We start from the raw sequence: 19,673 nt of genomic DNA, 5'->3' as shown, positions 1-19,673 counted from the left end.
TTCATTAGGCAGCTGCACTCTGGTTTCTAGTAGTGCTTGGGCTCGTTCTCGGCGTACGACGCTTGTGAAGGTCTGCAGCAAGCCGCTTTGGAACAGGTCCCTCGTCGTTAAGGTGGCTTCTCGGTTCTTGAACCACGTCCTGGCAGCGTATTCCAATGCGAAGAAGACATGTCGCAGTTTGTCGTCGCTGTTCGAGCTGTTAAAAGCAGCGACCTTCTCATACGTTTCAAGCCAGGTTTCCGGGTCCTCGAATGTTGAACCGCGGAACATCGGAGGCTCTCTGGGCTGCTGCAGCACGATGGGGGACGCTGGGGCTGCCATTGGGGTTCCCCTGGTCACAATCTTCTTGGTCTTCTCAGGTAGAAGTCCGTGCTCCGGGGGCAGCTGTTGAAGACGGCGGCTTGCTCGATGGTCCGGGACTACGTTGGTGTTCTCTTTGCGGTCCGGGCTTGGATCATGGCTTGTCGGGGGCGTCTGGTACTTGAACAAAAAGCACCTCCACCAGATGTCACGTGGTGGTGACGTTAAAGAACACAGTAGCAATACTGTGAGGGACAAAACTAACTTTTATTGGGCGAACCTGTGCCCACAAAACAGGCTACACTTATAGCACAACGATAGCGGCGAACATGGTCAGCGATCGTCGAAAATCTGGTCAGCGGGTCCAGCGCGTCGGCTTTTATATAGCAGTCATCGAATGTTTCAGACTAATCGTTGGGACCCGCGTGCCTTCCACAAAGTTCTACACCATTCGCGTCACGCGATGAAATCAGATAACACAAGGTTCGGAGACAACAGACAGCGGATAGAAGCATCGATAACTTTCCAGAAACTTCGGATACATGCAGGTGCGTCCCGCGCGGTGCGATTTATTAGGCGGCGAAACGTGGTCGCCCGATAAATATAAGTACACGTGTCACTATTTTACACCCGCCTTGGTAGCCCAACGGCTGTGTAGTTGCGCTGCTGAGTTTTCGAGGTCGCGCGTGTGATCCTAGCCTCGGCGGCCACGTTCCGGCGGGGGGCGGAATGCGAAAACACTCGTGTACCTTGTATTTGTTGCACGTGAAAGAACCCCGGGAGGTCAAAATTAACGCGGAGCCCCCAGCTACTGCACCTTGTAATCCAATCGCGATTGGCACGTAAATCCACAGAATTTAATTTTAACAGCCCAGTAAGCTTTTTCTTCCTCCGCCGGGTTCTTCTTTCTCGGTGTTTTCGTTGGTTCTCGGCTTTTCCTATGCCGCTAAACTGTTCTCTGCTTCGGTATTCCGGACTAAAGATGCTGGATGTTAATAATTTGAATTGAATTTATTTACAGGCAGGCACTGACGAGGGTAACAATAGGTATATGTAAACAAGGAAAGCGAGTTCACATCAACGAATGCGGCTGAGGAACGGTCTCGGGGCAGTCCGTCGCCCCGATCGGGCACAGTTGCGTACTCCAAGGTAGCGTATCGTACTGCTGCCGAGTTGTAGCGGCGCCTGCCTATTGAAGCTCGACCGACGTTACTTATTGGGTAGCGTGGCGTTGTCGGCGGGCTGCAGGCATCCGGTATGCAAACACGAGTTCCCTGTGTTGAGCCCTTTGATTGGGATTCAACTCCGCCTGTTCCACTAACTTGTCAAGGGTCTCGTGAATGTCTTTTACCTCCGTCACTGCTGTTAACTCTGGAAAGTCGACATGCATCTCCTCAGGTTGGTTATTCAACGAGGGTTTCAGGATCATTACCTTTTCCCCAACTTCAAAGTGTCGCGTGCGAGCTGTCCTGTCATAGTAATGCTCAGCATTGCTTTGTGCCTTACGCATTTCCTGCTCAGCGATCATTGTGGCAGGGCTTACGTTCAATAACTTTCTGCATTTTGCCTCGCGAGACATTTCAGGCTCTGCTGCTTTCCTGACCTCTTCATTAGCTGGTGTACTTTCAGCATTAAACCTTATAGTGCTGTCCTGTTTGGTGCTGGTTGACGAATCCTCCGTCAAACCTGTTTCCTTCACCACTGGACATTCATACACTGCCTTGGCCGCGAGCTCCCTTGCCTTGGAACGAGTTAGGGCTTGCACTGTCCCCTCACTAAACCCGATTGCCTTGCGTCGTAGGAAATCCTCTGATTTGTTAGAAAACAAATATGGATACTGAGGCGGGAGATGCGCCGAGACGGTGGCTTCAATGTCCAGTACTCCAAAAGGGCCTTCTATAGGAATCTTGGCCACAGGGAGACGAAGACTGGAGGCCTCTACGGCTTGCCTTATCGAAGCACGTTCTCCTGTGAATTGGCCTTCCTCTACGTACGATGGATGCACTACGTCCATTGTGGCTGCCGAGTCGCGAAGCACTGTACATGGTTTGCCGTTTACCACGAGGTCTCGAATGTATGGTTCAAGCAAGTTCAGATTTTCTACATTACTACTTAGTAATGCTAGTTTGGGATGTCTGCACCCCACGGAGATATGCCCCGTTGCTGGTAGTTGTAGCATACTACTGGTTTCTTGGCCTCGAAAGTTTTTTCCTTCTGCCTTTCTGCACTCCGTTCGGGTGGTTCCTTTTCTCCCTCGCTTTCCTCGTCACTAGTTTTCACCGAATCTGACCTTTACATTGTTTTATACCGACTCGACTTTGACCATCGCTTTGGCTTGTCGGGTGTGTATTTATTCATCTCCTTCTGAGGGGCTTCGTTGCCTTCGTCCGCACGGCGAGTTACGTACTCCTCAGGGAGATCGGCCATTCTCGTAACAGTGTCTACGCCTGGCCTATCCTGAACCCAATACTTCATTTTTACTGGCAGCCGGTGGTAGAACTGTCTAAAGCAACGCACTGCATTGTCTTTTCAGCATCGCCGAGTGCACCCTCTTCTCTGAGCCATTCCTTCAGGTTTACCTCCAAGGTGTATGCAAAATCTGAATATGACTCCCCTTTTGGTCTTCTCGACTTCCCTGAACTTTCGCCTGAATGCTCCCGCTGATAATCTGTACTTTTTAAGTAGATTTGCTTTGACTTCGTCGAAGTCCTCTGCTTCTTGTTTCCCCATGCGGGCGATAATATCAGCTACCGCACGCGGCAATAACGTAAGCAAGCGTTGCGGCCACGTGTTTTTCGCGAATTTTGCTTTCTCACACGCGCGCTCAAATTGTACCAGAAAAAGACCTATGTCCCCTCCTACTGCCTAGGGTGCCATCAAGTCTGTCATTCTGCGCTCGCTTTCACGTGCCTCTGGGCTAGGTCTTTCAGAATTTTGAGCTTTCAAGAGCTCTATCTCTAGGCGCTTTATTTTGAGGTCGCGATCTTCTTTGGCCTCACGTGCGGCGCGTTCGCGCTCCACTTTTTCCTCTGGGCGCTTACGCTCTTTCTCTTTCTCTTCAATGCTCTCTAGGCATTCCTTCAATTCATCGTCGTCTGCCCCTATCGTTTCGATCCCCTCAATGATCTCCGGCTTTCTCTTTGATTCGGCAATTTGGAGGCCCAACTCTTTGGCCAAGCTCAACAATTCTGGCTTCTTTAGTGCCTTGAAGTTCATGGCTGCCCTTAGTGCTGCTAATTCTTCACTTTATAACAACCTTGACGTACTCAAGTTGACGTCAACGGTTCAAGAAAAATCACTGCACTGTACTTTCCAAAAAATACGTAAAGCCAAGTGATATCTTAGTGAAGAAAAGCCGTGCACTCACCATACACGGTCATGAATCCAGACACCTTCCTTCCGAACGTTGTCACCAGGACGAACAGGCTACGATCTCGTAGCTGTCGTCCAAGTTGGGGTGCCCTGGGTGGTGTGTCCCAGTCGCTGCCAGTTAGTTTGTTGTATACTCCAGGGTAGCATATCGTACTGCTGCCGAGTTGCAGCGGCGCCACCCTATCGAAGCTCGACCGACGTTACTTATTGGGTAGCGTGGCGTTGTCGGCAGGCTGCAGACATCCGGTAGACCATGGCGACCAAGCAAGGGCGAGACGATTTCTAAAGCGAAACTTGCACGGTTTATTCAAAGGTAGATGAAAGAAAATTAGAAGAGCATGAAATGATTAAAAGTACATTTCGGAGCCCTTTAAATTTACTCTCTACAATCGTGGGCGGGATCTTGTTTCCGTTGACGTCACGTGACCGGCACAGAAAGAGGGCCCCTACTCCTCTGGTTATACCGAGCCTGCTGAAAGGAAGAAGTCGTCCCGCCTCCTGGAATTGTAGACGCCTGTCCGCCTCTTCCGCGCGTTGCGGGTTCGTGGAAGTTCTCCTCTAGGTCCAATTCGAGAAAAGGGTCTCTCTAAACTCGCACACCCATACACACATAGACACACAAAAGAGGCGTGTACACTGCGGGGCTTCCGGCAGACAGGCAGACACTCGAAACGGTCATGGTGAATTAGAAAGCCACGCTTCATTACGACGAGGCCTGGTGGAAGAAGGTCGGGTGAGAGAAAGTTCTGCACGTGGATCGGGACGCCAACAATAGCAGGCGAAGTCACGCCTCATTTCGACGAGGCAGGGTGAGATGGTCGGTTGAAATTCCTTTCAACACGTGGTGTCAGACGCCAAACCTAACAGCACTTGACGAGATCGGTCCGTCGTCTCTCAAGTCTCAGACCACACTGCCCGCTCAGCCGCGCACATTCTCACCCTCAGCCGCGGGACCATGTCTCCAGGCTGCGTTACTCGCACCGGCGGTGGCCGCCGCTCGAACACCCCGCGCAGCTTCGGCCCGACGCAAACACTCCCCAAAGACTCCCTTCTCGAGGTGCCGCTACAGCGGCTCGCTGCGCGATTTATGGCGCTCGCCAGAACCAGTGAGAACCTCAGCCGCTCCCTTTTTCGCCGAACAGCCTCCGGCCACCGCCTTCCCAAAGCAGGCGCTCTCTGGAAGCGGCCCGGGTGCCAGCCAACGGCACAACATTGCAATGCAACAGATACACAAACACAGAGTGGTCCCCAGAGAAGTCGAGCAAGCACGCACTTCAACCAAAGAAAAATAATGCGCACAAGAGCTTAACCAAGGCGAACATTGACAACCACGTTACAAGCCCCTTTTGTAACACTCTTCTAGGCCTGGAAGAAAGCCCGAACATTGCACAAGAGACCCTGCACTCCCACCTTCCAACGGCTATAGAAAATAAACTGATGAGATATCGAGAAACTAAAGAGCATATTCGAGAATAGAAAATTAAACGCTGTATTGGGCAAAAGTTCCAAACAATTAGTTTTATATTTAACGAATATGGATCACTGAGCGCAACTCCCCTTAATCTGCAAGCAACCATATGATGTTACTTCGCGGTGGCTGAGCAATTTGCAGATTTTGCAGCAGTTTCAGAATTCTTGTCTTAAGGCTTCACCGCAGCGTTTGCACGTCCACTCTTGTGGACTTCTACTAACATGGCCCAGTTTGATGCGCCCACGGCCCTGCAGCAACTTTAGGCAAATGAGGACGTACTGAATGTCTCACCCAAGTTTCGCTTGCATTGTTGGGATTTGGGGAATTCGACGCGACATTGCGCGGGCGCTTTTCACCTTTGTCCGCAATCTCTACGCCTCACTGCCTTCTCCCTCCGAACCAGTTGGCAGCAGTGGCGCTCCACTCGCGATGGTTCGTGGTGAGGGCGGAGCTATGACGTAAAGAAGCGGCCCCTGGTGGCTACTGTCGTGACGGTAGCGTGTCTCTTTCTCCTTGGGACTGCGCCGAGTGCGTACATGCTTCCTCTCGTCCGCCGACACCTTTGTGACGAGGGCTGAGCTCACGCACGGTGCCTTTGACCTTGTGGAGAACGCGTAGCTCGTGTTGATCCAGTCCGGACACTAAGCCGAAGAACAGGTGCCTAGTGCTCGCGCGAGGTCGTACCACGCCGAGCCGCACCCATCGGAGACCCAAGCCGAAGGAGATTGCCCGAGCTCTAGCGAGTAGGTCCATTGGTTATCGCGAGCGCACGTAGCATAGCTGCCGGGACTTTTCCTAGCAGCGTGTCCCAGCTTCAGCCTGTTCTCTCGCAGCGACGTGCTACAGAGGCCACTGACTATTTTCCGCCCTTGGTGCGGGACCCCTTTGGTTCCCCGCCGCCCCGGGACCGCGCACTTGTGCAGTGTCGGGTGCCGTCGGATACAGTAAACGGCTTCCGTCAACTAAAGACAATACTGTGTTCTTGCGTGCGTCGCTCCTTAGCTCCTTGCGGCTTGAGCTCACGCGCAGCGGCGCTAGAGGCTGACGGTTGACGTGGCCCTGTGGCTCGCTGAGCTCGAACCCGCGGGGGTCGGTACTCCTGTGACACACGAAGACCCCAGAGCATATATAGGTAAAGGTGTCCGACTGAAATACCAGCGTGACGCATCGATGAAACTATCAACGCTGAGAACTAGAAGTGACGGCAAAAGAAGTTTAGCAAGATCAGCGTCCGAGATTTTCCGGCGCGCATCAGAAATGACACCTGTTGCCGTTTCCGTTGAAAGGAGCGGTGAGAAATGTTTCTCAATAGCCATGTCACCTCAGGGCGGTATCCATAATCATCAGTGCGTTGACGTCTTGAGGAGCAATGTTCTTCCGGGGTGTTTATCCGGATTTATTCAACTTGGCCTCGGGCCGCACGCTCCAAATACTCCGGCAGGCTTTGTCTGTTCAGCAAGTTTAGGATATTCGTAGGTGTACACGGCACAAAAGTAATTGTGTAGGAGTGCTTGCTACACGCCTTCTTCGGCACCAAGTAGTTCGTGGTCCCCTGGAATAACTGACCAATGAGGGCAATAAATACCTTGCATGCGAGCGCAAGTTTTGTTCCATTCATTGATGTACGAGTAGGTTAGTGCAGCGATACCACAAACTGACCTGACGTTGCATATCTCGCGGAGGTTACTCCACCCGTCTCTCTTGGTCGCTGTCTTCTAAATACATTTTCTGAATGCTCTCTTGATTAGAAGGTAATCGAAAATGGCTTCAGACAGGACGAAGTTGATATGATATACACAGCAAAGACAACCTATGTTTATTACACTTGAACGTTGATGTGTACGAACGAACGAGGGCCTTCGCAGAGAACAAAAAAGATGAAATCCTCAAGCCAATATTGCCGGCAAGCAGTCACACGTTCGACATATATCCCCCGCCGCGGTGGCTTAGCGGCTATGATGTTGGGCTGCTAAGCTCCAGGTCGCGGAATCAAATCCCGGTCGCGGCGGCCGCATTTCGATGTAGACGAAATGCAAAAACGCCCGTGTCCTGTACAACGGGGTCACGTTAAAGGTTCGCTAGTGGTCAAATTACTCTGGAGTCCCCCAGTACGGTGTGCCTCATAGTTAAATCGTGGTTTTGGCCGTAAAACCCCAGAATTCGACAACATTTGACATATATCTCTGTTCACTGCTGTGCACGCATATAGAAAGTACGCTAGCACATGAATCACCGTGTTGGTATAACAGAAATGCTTCGCTTATCTCTTGGGCACGTTTCTCCAACCAAAATGCACCAACGAACCCAGTTCGGCACAGTCTTGCAGTCTCTTGATTAGTTTGTGCTCCTGTGTTGTCTATTTCAACGTGCCATCCGCACGAAGTGGTCCACAACAATTTCTTCGCACCCAACCGCGACAACGCAACTGACTTTATTTCTGTATTTACAACATAGCTTTGCAGGGTCAATACGAACAGCAACGACATGTGCATGAAGTTTCTTAAGTCCACCTCATATGTAAATTGCAAAATAGTGAGGATGTTTAGACCATCACTGTCCTAGCCCCCTTTGGAAAGACCGATAGTATTGCACCTGCAAGTGAAAAGATGGACAAGGAGTGGCGGGGAGGTTCACCAAGTTGCACCCGGTTGGCTACCCTACACTGGGGGAGGGCAAAGCTGGATGAAAAAAAGCAAGGCAACAAGGTTGTGTGCCACGCGCTCGCAACAGCGTTCACCGCGCATTCAAACGCGATCGTTAAGCCTGCTAATTTTTAAAAATGTGGCAAGGCTCTGATGGCTTTCTGTGCATATGACGGTCGAGTCCATGATCCAAAAGAAAGCATTATAAATGAGATATGTGTTGCACATCGATGCTGTCTACCGAAGGATGCGAAGTGTCACGGACGACACTGCAACCGGCACAGCACAGCAGTGAAGCCGACTGACGTAGAATTGTAGACTGACGTCCCGATAGTTGTTATGATTCTCGCCTTCGTGGGGCTCAGTTAGTGCCTAATTCCCGCTTGTTTCGTAAACATACAGCATCGGAATTGTAAAACCGTCTTCTCTGTGATAAAGCCGCATGCCAACTTTCACGCTGTGTCGCAGCTCGTAGCCATACAAAGAATTTCAAGCATAGCACTTTGTTGTGACTCCAAACTAGCGCATCGGGGCCACTTAGGTTCTATGATGTATGCTTTATTTTCAACAGACCTAATACAGAGCCTGCTAGAGGGGCAGAGGCTAAAGGCTTAAAATGCCTAACAAAGGCCTCTGACCCTTTACAGTTTGGCAAGCGGTTTTAGACAAAGAGAACAGTAACGCTTTCATCACAAAGAAATAAACAAAAAACACGGGAAAACACAGAATATAGCCATTTTACATTTTTATAAGGACAGTGTCTATTTCTATGCATGTCTGTTTTACATACATAATGTATGAAGTACATATATACATTGGACATACATTTCACGTGCGTGATTTTTTATTATGCAACTATATTCATACAACATACGAATATGTTTGTGTACACACACAAATCGCACGCCTTTGCATATTTACACACACCAAATGAAATCAAATAGTAAGTGGAGAAATAACCACAGCAAACATTATTTCTGAGAGTATTTTAATTCTGAAATGATTATTACATTTTTATGTTATTTTTGAAAATATTTATAGTGGTACTGAAATCCAATTTTTCTTTGACTTTATTTAATACATCAGCTACCTGATATTCCGTTATCTGTCGTCCGTATTCAGTTCGTATTTTAGGAGTGCGTCGTTTTTGGAATCTTAGACAATAGCTAGGAATTTTTTCATCTTTGGTGTAGAGTTTGTTTTTGTGTATTAATTGCAATAGCTTGAAACAGCATAAGTGGTCTGCCCGCAGTATACCATGTTTTATAAATAAGGGAGCCGTTCTTAAATCTTGCATTTTACCATAATAATTTTCAAAAAACCGTAAAATCCTTTGGTGGAGTATAACAAGCTTGCTGTAATTTGTTTTTGTGGTGGTACCCCAGACAAATAAACCATATGTAAGTTTGGAATAGAAAAGAGAATAATAAAGAGTTCGCTTTAGCCAGAGTGGTATAAGGCGGGTTATCCTCTGCAAACATCCAACTGTACGTGCTAAATCTGAAATGAGGTAATTTATAGGTGTAGTCCAACTTGGTTTGTCTTGAAACCATACCTCAAAAAATGTTTGTTTTTCAACATGTTTAATTACGCCTTCTTAAAATTTTAGCATTATGTTTGTACAATGGCTTGTTGGTAGGACGAAATATCATGTATGTAGTTTTGGAGGCATTTATTGTCAGCTTGTTCTCTTTTAGCCATCTGGATAGATGAAAAAGATATGCATTGGCATCACGTTCAACTGTTGCAAGGTTATGGGAGGGAAAAAATATATTTGTGTCATCTGCGTACATGATGATGTCAGAGGTACCAGGGATGGAGGCAATATCATTTATAAAGATGATGAATAATAGTGGCACAAGTATGGAGCCCTGAGGGACGTCTTGTTTTATTCTCGTTTCCATTGAAAATGCTCCGTTATTCTTTACAAGTTAAAAACGATCTGATAAGTAGCTTCTGAGAAGATCAAGAGCAACGCCTCGGACTCCATACCTGGATAATTTGCTCTAATAAATCGAATTGTATAGCGTCAAAGCCTTTCCTGAAGTCTAGAAACAGACGAAGCGTATATTCCCTATTTTCCATATTTTCGATGATTTTGTCTTTTGATATTTACTAGAGCCTGCTCAGTTGATTTGTGCTTTCGAAAACCATATTGATTTTTGTCTACGAGTTGATGTTTTTCAAGGAATACCAGAAGTCTTTCATAAATAACGGCTTCAAAAATGTTTGATATTGTGGGAAGTACAGATATGGGACGATAGTTCGATAAGTTGTTTACACCACCCCCTTATAGATCGCAGTAACTTTCGCCGTCTTTAACTGCTTCGGAAAAATGACTTTTTCCAGAGACAGATTAACGATGTGACTAAGTACCCCACGAATTAACGGCGGCGCAACCATTTTTATTTCAGCTGGGCATATTTCATCAATCCCTGGCGCTACATTATTCTTTGTTTTATTACATTTGATATTTCTACCGGGTCCGTAGGATGCATGTAGATGGATTGAAAGATTGTATTTGCATTGAGAGCGCCATATTCGCATTCTGTTTCACAAGAAGATACATAGGAACCGGCGTCAATAAAGTGAGTATTCATAGCGTCAGCCAATCTTTCCCCGCGCAGCGTTTCTCCATCTATGGTAAGCTCCTCACAGACATTAGTAACTTTTTTCCTGGAAGTGAGCGAGCTCACCACGGCCCATATCTTTCTTTGGTCGTTGTAAATTCTTTCAAACGTTTTCTCATAGTATTGGTGCTTTGCTCATGTCAGATCAGACGTGAGGGCGTTTCGGTAGTTTTTGTATAGTTCGAATTTATCAGGCGCGCGCGTGCTCACAAAGTCATAAGATAACTTATTATTTACTTTGATACGATAATATAAATCTGATGTAACCCATGGCTTCCCGTGATTTTTTTATTTCTAGAAGATATTTTTACTGGGAACGCAGCAACATAGCAAGCGCGAAGCAGAGAGAGAGAGAGAGAGAAGGGAAGACGGAAAGGCAGGGAGGTTAACCAGACTGAGTCCAGTTTGCTACCCTACACATGGGGAGGGGAATGGGGAGTGAAAGAGGGAGAGAGAGAACTTAGGTGTAGGATGTCTATAGTCGGGCACTCAAGTCTGTTGCCCTCAGGTAGCGAAAAAGCGCTCGAACTGCTTTCTGGGCCAATGAGCTGTGAGGCCAGGCTCCCAAGATCTTCGCTTCCGTAAATGGCCTGTCATCCAGTCTATTCAAGGCACACTGGAGAGTCGCACGTTGATTATCGAAGCGAGAACAGTGGCACAGAAGGTGACTGATGGTCTCTTCATACTTGCACTTAGCGCACATTGGCGAATCCGCCATTCCAATACGATAGCTGTAGGAGTTGGTGAATGCTACTCCTACCCACAGCCGACACAGCAGTGTTGCGTCACGTCGTGGAAGGTTCGCTGGTAATGTAAGTGTCAGTGATGGGTCGAGGCTGTGTAAACGACACTTACAGTTCTGTGGTGTATGCCAGCAACCTAACGTGATTGTACGAGCGAGACTTCGAAGCTCTCTTGCAGCGTCGACTCTGGATAACGGTATAAGGAGTGTAGGTGAGCCAGCCTGGGCACGTCGGGCAGCGTCATCGGCGAGGTGATTACCGACGATGCCACAATGTCCCGGCAGCCACTGAAATATGATATCATGTCCTCTTTCAGATGCACAATGGCAGGTTTCGTTGATTTGTGACACTGTTCATAATTGCCCCGTCGTAAACTTCGCAAGCTCTGGAGCGCTGCTTTCGAGTCACAAAATATTGCCCATTTGTTGGGCGGTTCTTTTTCAATGTATTCGACAGCAGCGCGAAGAGCGGCCAGTTCAGAACCTGTAGAGGTCGTTACATGTGAAGTCTTAAACTTGATGACGACCGATTGAGATGGTAGATCAACGGCGCCTGTAGAATTTTCGGAGACGGAACCATCCGTGTAAACATGAATTCGGTTAGCGTATGAACAATGCAGAAGTTCCAATGTGATCTGCTTGAGAGCCGCGGTGGTCAGGCTAGCTTTCTTCACTATTCCTGAAACAGCAAGGTACACTGGAGGCTTCTTCAAGCACCACATAGGGAATGGCGTTCTTGTTGCGGGTGAGTGCCTCAAAGACAAAGAGTGTCGGTTAGCCGCAACTGATCTGGAGAACGCTGCCTTGGGTCTTTTCTCAGGCAAGCGAGCGAGATGGTGGTCAGGGACTCTGGATATATGGCGAACATGCACCCGGAGTGCGTCGATATCTATATAGGTCCTTATTGGGTGGTCTCTCGCGATGGCAATTGTTGCCACGGTTGAAGCATTTCGAGGTAGCCCCAGACATGTTCGTAGGGCTTGGCCTTGAATGCTCTGTAGGACATGGATGTTAGTTTTGTTAGCATTGGACAGCACTGGTGTGCTGTATCGCAAGTATCCTAGGAAGAGCGTCCTGTATAGTTGAAGCATAGATGCCACGGATGTGCCCCACGTTTTACCGGCAAGAAACCTTAATATATGGGAGATAGAAGTAAGCCTCTTCTTCAAGTATGTGATGTGGGGGCTCCATGAAAGGTCTCTGTCTATAATAACGCCTAGGAATCGGTGAGTTTTTGCGTAGGAAATTGGTTGGTGGTCAATAGAAATGGGGTACCAGGTCATGGGCTTGTGGGTAAAGGCGACTAAGGCGCACTTCTCGGTCGAAATGCTGAGGCCTTGCGCACGCAGGTACGATGATGTTAGGGTCACTGCTTTTTGGAGCCGTGCACGCACCTGGAGACGTGTAACTGCCGAGGCCCATATGCATATGTCGTCAGCGTATATGGAAAGGTTTACTGTATGTGGTAGAATGTCGGCAAGGCCAAGGATTGCAAGGTTGAACAAAGTGGGGCTAAGAACCCCACCCTGAGGGACGCCACGGTAAGTGTAATGGTCAGCAGTTCGCCCATCTGCACTGTGCACAAAGAAGGATCTTTGGAATAGATAGCTTCGAATCTACCGAAACATGCGTCCACCAATTCCATTATTTTCCAGGGCATCAAGGATGACTTCGTGCGTTACATTATCATAGGCGCTTTTCACGTCGAGGAATAGTGCAACCGATATACGCTTGTGGTGTTTTTCTTGTTGTACAGACGTGACTAAGTCGATGACGTTGTCAATAGAGGAACGGCCTCTTCTAAAACCAGCCATGGCATCGGGGTATACGTTGTGGCGCTCAAGATACCATTCTAGGCGGGTGAGAATCATTCTTTCCATGACCTTCCCAACACAACTGGACAGCGCAATGGGTCGGTAGGACGCTAGGTCAAGTGGCGACTTTCCAGGCTTCAGAAGTGGTATCAAGCGGCTGGACTTCCACCGCTCAGGAACGACGCCATCATTCCATGACTGGTTATAACATTCCAGAAGTCTGCTTCGGCCATCTTCACCTAGGTGGCATAAAGCAGCGTAGGTGATGCCGTCTGGTCCTGGCGACGATGAGCGCCTGCATGAGGCCAGAGCAGCGTCCAATTCCTCAAGTGAGAAGGACACATTCAATTCTGGGAAGCGTGCCGCAGGAACCTCACCCAGAATTTCGCTATTGATGGTGACCACACTGCCCGCAATCTTCACACAAGTCTTCGGCTATACCGACCTGTGAGCGGCCTTGATGGAGGGCTAGGGCTGAGAATGGGTGTCGTTGCTGTGGAGACGAGCCAAGGCCGCGCACCGTCCTCCATATGATAGACAGTGGCTTGCGGGGGTCAAGTGATTCACAGAACGTCTTCCACCGTTGTTCCTCCAGACTGTCCATACGACGTTGGATTTTCTTCTGTATACGTCGAGCGACTCTAAGGTCATGAATTGACTTCGTGCGCCTGTATCGCCTCTCGGCTCATCTGCGAATAGTTCGAAGTCGCTCAAGTTCCATGTCAAAATCCGTACGTTTTTAGGGGATGGAAATGTGTACTTAGGCGATTCCAGTACACTTGTAATAAGGTTCTCAATGGTGCCGGTAAATCCTTCTTTGCATGCCTCTTCCACCTTTGTCTTATACGTTGACCACCTTATATATGCTTGTCGGGAAGTAGAAGAGGAGAAGCTTCCAAATCCAGTGATACTTAAGTAGGTGGGAATATGGCCACTACCATGAGTCTCGATGTCAGAGAACCATCGAACATTTTGACCAAGTTGCCGTGACACCAAGGTCAAGTCTAAGCAACTGCTATAGTTCGAACCACGCAAGTACGTCGGACTGCCATCGTTCAAAATGCCAAGTTCATTGTCGGAAGCAAATTCCACAAGTTTCCGGCCCCTGGAATCTATTCTGGAGCTTCCCCAAGCCAAGTGATGAGCATTAAAGTCTCCCGTGATAATCCAGGGTCCAGTAGTCACCGTCAGGATGTCTCGCAATCGGTCGCCGTCGAATCGACTATATGGGGATATGTAGGCGCCGATAAGGGTGAAGGCCACTTTATTCTTTGTAATGCGGAGACACACGTATTCGTTTCCATCATGAGGCTGCACCGAGTGGGGAATGTAAGTCAGTTCTGTACGGATGTAAACAAGTACTTTGCTGGATTGCCCGCACGTCGACGCCATAAAGGCTTTGTATCCAGAGAGTCGTAGCGCTTTTGACACGTTCGGTTCACATATTACCACTACAGGAAATCGGTTCATGAAAACGTATTGGCGGAAACATGAAATCCGTGATTTAAGTCCTCTGGCATTCCACTGGAAAATCGTCGCACTGCGCACTTCATCACGGAGTGAAGGCAGTGGAAGAGCCATTGTGCTTATGCAAGATTTGCAAGCACTGGGCTCAGGGCATCCAACACTTGCAGTGCGCTTCGAGCTGTTGGCGTATTCGAGTTGCCCACAAGCGTGCGAATCGTATTTATCAAAGACTTGAGCATTGTTACAATTCGGCGGTCATGCTCTGTCAGCTCATCTGGGTGAGGGGTGAGAGGTGAGCATTGTGGTGTCTTTCCTCGTTGGGGTTTTTCCACAGGGCTTATCCTTGGAAGTGGTGGCCATTCTTCATCCACGGCATTCTTTTCAGATGCTCCGTTATCTATACACGGTTTGGAAACATTCTGCACTGAGGTTGGAGCAGATTCAACAGCAAGAGGCTGTGTGGCACGCGTATTCTTTGTACGGAGAGCAGAATTCCCTGATGAGCGTCTGCGACGAGAACGACGTCGCCTGACGTCAGCAGCTGCTTCACGATGTGTCGACCGGTCCCTCACCATTTTCTTCAAGATGGAGAGTTCTCGCTTAACTCTAGGACATTCCTTTGATGAGGCATCGTGGGGCCCTTGACAGTTCGGACACTTATAAGCTTTTGCCTGGCAGTCGCCTGCAGAGTGTTGTGCTGCACAGCGGGAACATATAGCAGACTGTCCACAGATGGCGCTCACGTGGCCGAATTTCTGACAGTTTCTGCACTGAAGCGGCTTGGGAACAAAGGGCCGGACAGCATGTCAAAAATGACCTACCTTCACATGCGACGGAAGGCAGTCACCTTTAAAGACAATTTTCACGCATCTGGAAGTTCCGAGACGGGCCACCTGTAGTATGTGGGTCCCATGATTGGCAGGCTTTATCAAAAGTGGTAAATCCTCGCCTGAGATGCCCGCATCAATGTCATATATGACGCCTGTAGTAGTTTCTTTTCCCATCGGGATGATGGTACGGACGTTCATGTCACCGAGAACAGTGATAGCTCGCAGAGAATCTAACGCCGACGCTTGGGCGACGTCTACCGCGACAATATTCTTCCGAGGGTTGACTCGTACGTCCTCAATGCCATTTGGCAACAGTCTCTCGAGTTCAACCGATGCAACTTGCCTGTTGATGAACCTCATGTTGTCGGAGGGTAGCACAGGTAAGAAAAGGATGGTGTACTTCGGCGAACTCTGCGGAGTCCTCATAGTAGATGTGTCCACAGAGGCCCTAAGCATCCGCCGCTTTGCTTTCTGACTCAGGACAGTCACGTAGTCGTCGTCGGAGCTGTCGTAGCTCTCGGTCAAGTCTATCAGGGTAGCCTCGCTGTCGCTCGAGAGGCTGTTCCGCTTCCTTGAGGTTGCCGATGCGGGCCCCGCTACATCAGGAGGGAGTGCGGGTGGTTCCACTTCCATTCCCGTCGGGCAGGGAACAGCGTTCCCCGGAAGAAAGCGAGAATTGCCACAAAATACTGGTGACAGAGAACAAACACTCAGCAGTAGGATCACTTCGTCGTGTTCCCCAAGCGCGAAGCAACTTTATGAATGTATCATACGCATCGTTTACATTTTTCTTTAGAATAGACATCGTGCCAATCAACTTCTTTAACTATATGAAAAAAAACGTTTGCCTCGTTTCGTCATTTTTTAGTCGCTCAGTTGTCAGCTGTTTAGTTGCTTGGCTGTTTTTTTTTCTGGAGCAAATGAAGCAAAAAATACAGGGAGGTGATCGCTTAAGTCATAGAATAAAATCCCAGTTTTTGATTCGCATGGGTTTACATGATGATGATGATGTTTGTGGTTTAATGGCGCAAGGGCCAGGTGTGGCCAAAGAGCGCCATGCTAGTGGTATTTAATATGTCGTGGTCTGATGGGTTTTGTGAATTTAATGTGACGTGGCTGTAAAGGGGCCTAAAAGAGTTGGTGCAAATTGCATAAAAATTACACGTAATAAAATTATGGCAATGATTAATGACGTGTACTATGATCACTAAAATGCATTAAGAAATAATGATGCATTATATAAAATATGCGAGATGCTAAAATTGTCTAAAAGCACTACTGCCTCGCCAGAGCCCTTGAAACGCAAGGGCCGAGAGGCATGTGCTATACTGAGAATCTATCCTAGCGATATCCTACGGAAAGAGGACGCGCTACGAAATGAATGGTCTTGTAACATGTAGTACAACATCTTTTAAGAAAGCGAGGACTGCTGTGGTCTTAAAAAGCGGTTCTTCACCAAGAAACATAGCCGGATGCAGGGGAATACAATGGCGGTATGCAAACGAGAAATGTTTCCTCCTGTCTCTTTCGGCTTCCCGGCACTCCAGCAAGACATGGAGGACGGTCAGCCGATCGCCACATCTGCCGCAGGTTGGAGGCTCGTTACCGGACAAGAGAAAGTTGTGAGTGCCAAATGTGTGTCCTATTCTCAGTCTTGTGAATAGGACATCTGTTTTTCGTATTTTCGTAGTTGGGTGCCAGGGACCTAGCTTCGGATTAATTAGGTGAAGCTTATTACTTGTTTCTGTATCCCACAAGCGTTGCCAGTGGCTTCGGAGTTTGTGTCTTAGAAAAGGCTTCATGTCTGTGGCAGGGACAGCAGCAGAACGAATACCTTGCGATGCTACTGATTTGGCGATCTCGTCGGCAAGCACATTTCCCTCGATTCCTCTATGGCCAGGAACCCAGCATATTACTACATGCCTATGTGATAAATAGATGTTACATAAGAGTGAGTAGAGTTCATTGAAGACAGGATTAGTATGCTTTTGAGAAGAAGTGAGTGCTTTTACAAGGCTTAACGAGTCTGTGAATATGGCTTTGTCCAGTTTCAGTTTCTTTATATGTTTTACTGCACACAGTACTGCGTAGACTTCTGCAGTGAAGATACTTGTTATGGGGTTCAACACGTGAGAATCAGTAAAAGAGGGCCCAACAGCAGCGTAGGATACGCCAGCATGTGATTTTGATGCGTCTGTGTAAAACTCGGAGCAGGAGTACTTCAATTGAAGCTCCCGGAAATGCATGATAATTTCAAGCTCAGGAGCGTGCTTTGTGACCTTTAGAAACGATACGTCACATTCTATCACCTGCCACTGCCAGGGCGGTATTAGCTTAACAGCAGGCATTAGGCGATGTTCGAGAAATGGGACGTCCATTTCTTCGCCAAGTTCTCTTACACGTATTGAGAAAGGTAATCTCAAAGAGGGTCTATTACGAAAAAGTGTTTCACACGACAATTCGTTAACGGTTGTGAAACACGGATGTTCCTTATTAGAGCGCACTTTCAGGAAGTAGTTAAAGCTGATGTATGTTCTCCGAAAATGGAGTGACCACTCATCGGACTCGACATACAGACTTTCAACAGGGCTTGTTCTAAATGCGCCAGTGGCCAGGCGGATTCCCAGATGGTGAACGGGGTCTAACATTTTTAGTGCACTCGGGGCGGCAGAGTGATATACTACGGCACCATAGTCTATTCGTGATCGAACTAGGCTCCTGTAAAGGTTCAACAGGCATTTCCTGTTGCTACCCCATGTTGTGTGGGATAGGATTTTAAGTAGGTTCATTGTTTTTAGACATTTTGTTTTTAGACATTTTAGGTGTGGAATGAAGGTAAGCTTGGAGTCAAGTATAACACCTAGAAATTTGTGCTCTTTGTTAAAAGGAATTTGTTGTCCGCCCAGCGCTAGAAAAGGATCTGGGACTAGGCCTCTCTTTCTTGTGAAGAGAACGCAGGAACTTTTCTGGGGGTTGATTTTAAATCCATTTTGGTCTGCCCACGTGGACACCTTGTTTAGGGCCTGCTGTACCTGTCTCTCGCAGACTGTGAGGTTGCAGGATTTGAAGCCTATTTGTATATCGTCTACATAGACGGAATAAAAAATAGCTGGTGGTAATGATGCCCGAAGCGTGTTCATCTTTACGACAAAGAGCGTGCAGCTGAGTACGCCACCCTGGGGTACCCCAGTTTCCTGTATGAATGTACGCGACAGTGCAGGACCTATTCTCACCCGAAATGTACGGTTCTCTAGGTAGCTCTCTATGATAGTTAACATATTGCCGCGGATGCCCAGCACCGAAAGGTCGCGCAGGATTCCGTACCGCCAGGTTGTGTCGTATGCTTTTTCCATATCCAGAAATACAGATAAGAAAGATTGTTTGTGTACGAAGGCATCGCGAATGCTCGCTTCGATGCGCACGAGATGGTCGGTTGTAGATCGCCCTTCCCTAAAACCGCATTGAAATGGGTCAAGCATTTTACTAGACTCTAGGAGATGTGTCAGACGGCGATTGATCATTTTTTCGAAAAGCTTACAGAGGCAGCTTGTAAGCGCTATGGGACGGTAGCTAGTGAGCAATGAAGTGTCTTTACCATGCTTCAAAACAGGGATCACAATAGCCTCCTTCCACTTCGATGGGAGATAACCAGCAGCCCAGATAGCATTGAGAAGTGTAAGTAGCGTGATTTTTGTGTCGGAGTGCAGGTGTTTAAGCATATCATACAAGATTCTATCGGGGCCTGGTGCAGAGCTCCGACATAATGACAAGGAGGCTTTAAGTTCAGCAATGGTAAAAGGGCGATTATAAGGATCGTTTGGCGTGCACTTCCGATTCAGAGGCTTGAGTTCTTCTATTTCTTTATATTTAAGGAAGTTCTCTGAATAGTGAGTGGAGCTAGACACGCGCTCGAAGTGTTCACCCAGAGCATCAGCCTGGTCTTGCAGGGTATCGCCATGTGTGTTTACCAAAGGGAGGGAGTATGTTTGTCGCCCTCTTATGCTATTTACCCTGTTCCAGACTTTGGCCTCATCTGTATACGTGTTTATATCAGATAAAAACTTCTGCCAACTGTCTCTTCTGGCCTGTCGGCGGGTTCGCCTGCCTTGTGATTTTACTTTTTTAAAATTGATGAGATTCTCCGCAGTGGGGGAGGCGCGTAGCAACCCCCACGCTTTGTTTTGTTTCTTTCGAGCGATCCTACAATCGTCGTTCCACCACGGGACACGCCGTTTACATGCCAAGCCATTTACTTGTGATATGCATTTATATGCGGCTTCTATTATGAAGGCTGTGAAAAACTCCACTGCAGCATCAATTTCTAACGAAGACATGTCAGCCCATGAGATACTAGTAAGAGATCGAAATTTCTCCCAATCAGCTGTCTCAATCTTCCACCTAGGAG

The 19,673-nt window shown here is 48.0% G+C and overlaps 1 protein-coding gene across 1 annotated transcript in view; it reads left to right on the top strand.

The window, feature by feature from the left end:
* LOC142566715 (uncharacterized) overlaps positions 1 to 19,673 on the top strand; it is a 168,693-nt gene that overhangs the window by 24,022 nt on the left and 124,998 nt on the right. Inside the window, exon 2 of the mRNA XM_075677556.1 lies at positions 16,816 to 16,890. Within this exon, the coding sequence (XP_075533671.1) occupies positions 16,816 to 16,890 (75 nt within the window). The remainder of the gene's footprint in view (positions 1 to 16,815; positions 16,891 to 19,673) is intronic.

The sequence above is a fragment of the Dermacentor variabilis genome, unplaced genomic scaffold, assembly GCF_050947875.1.
Source record: "Dermacentor variabilis isolate Ectoservices unplaced genomic scaffold, ASM5094787v1 scaffold_13, whole genome shotgun sequence".
Taxonomy (NCBI): Eukaryota; Metazoa; Arthropoda; class Arachnida; order Ixodida; family Ixodidae; genus Dermacentor; species Dermacentor variabilis.
The sequence above is the reverse complement of the archived record's forward strand: the minus strand, read 5'-3'. Positions and strand labels throughout refer to the sequence as shown.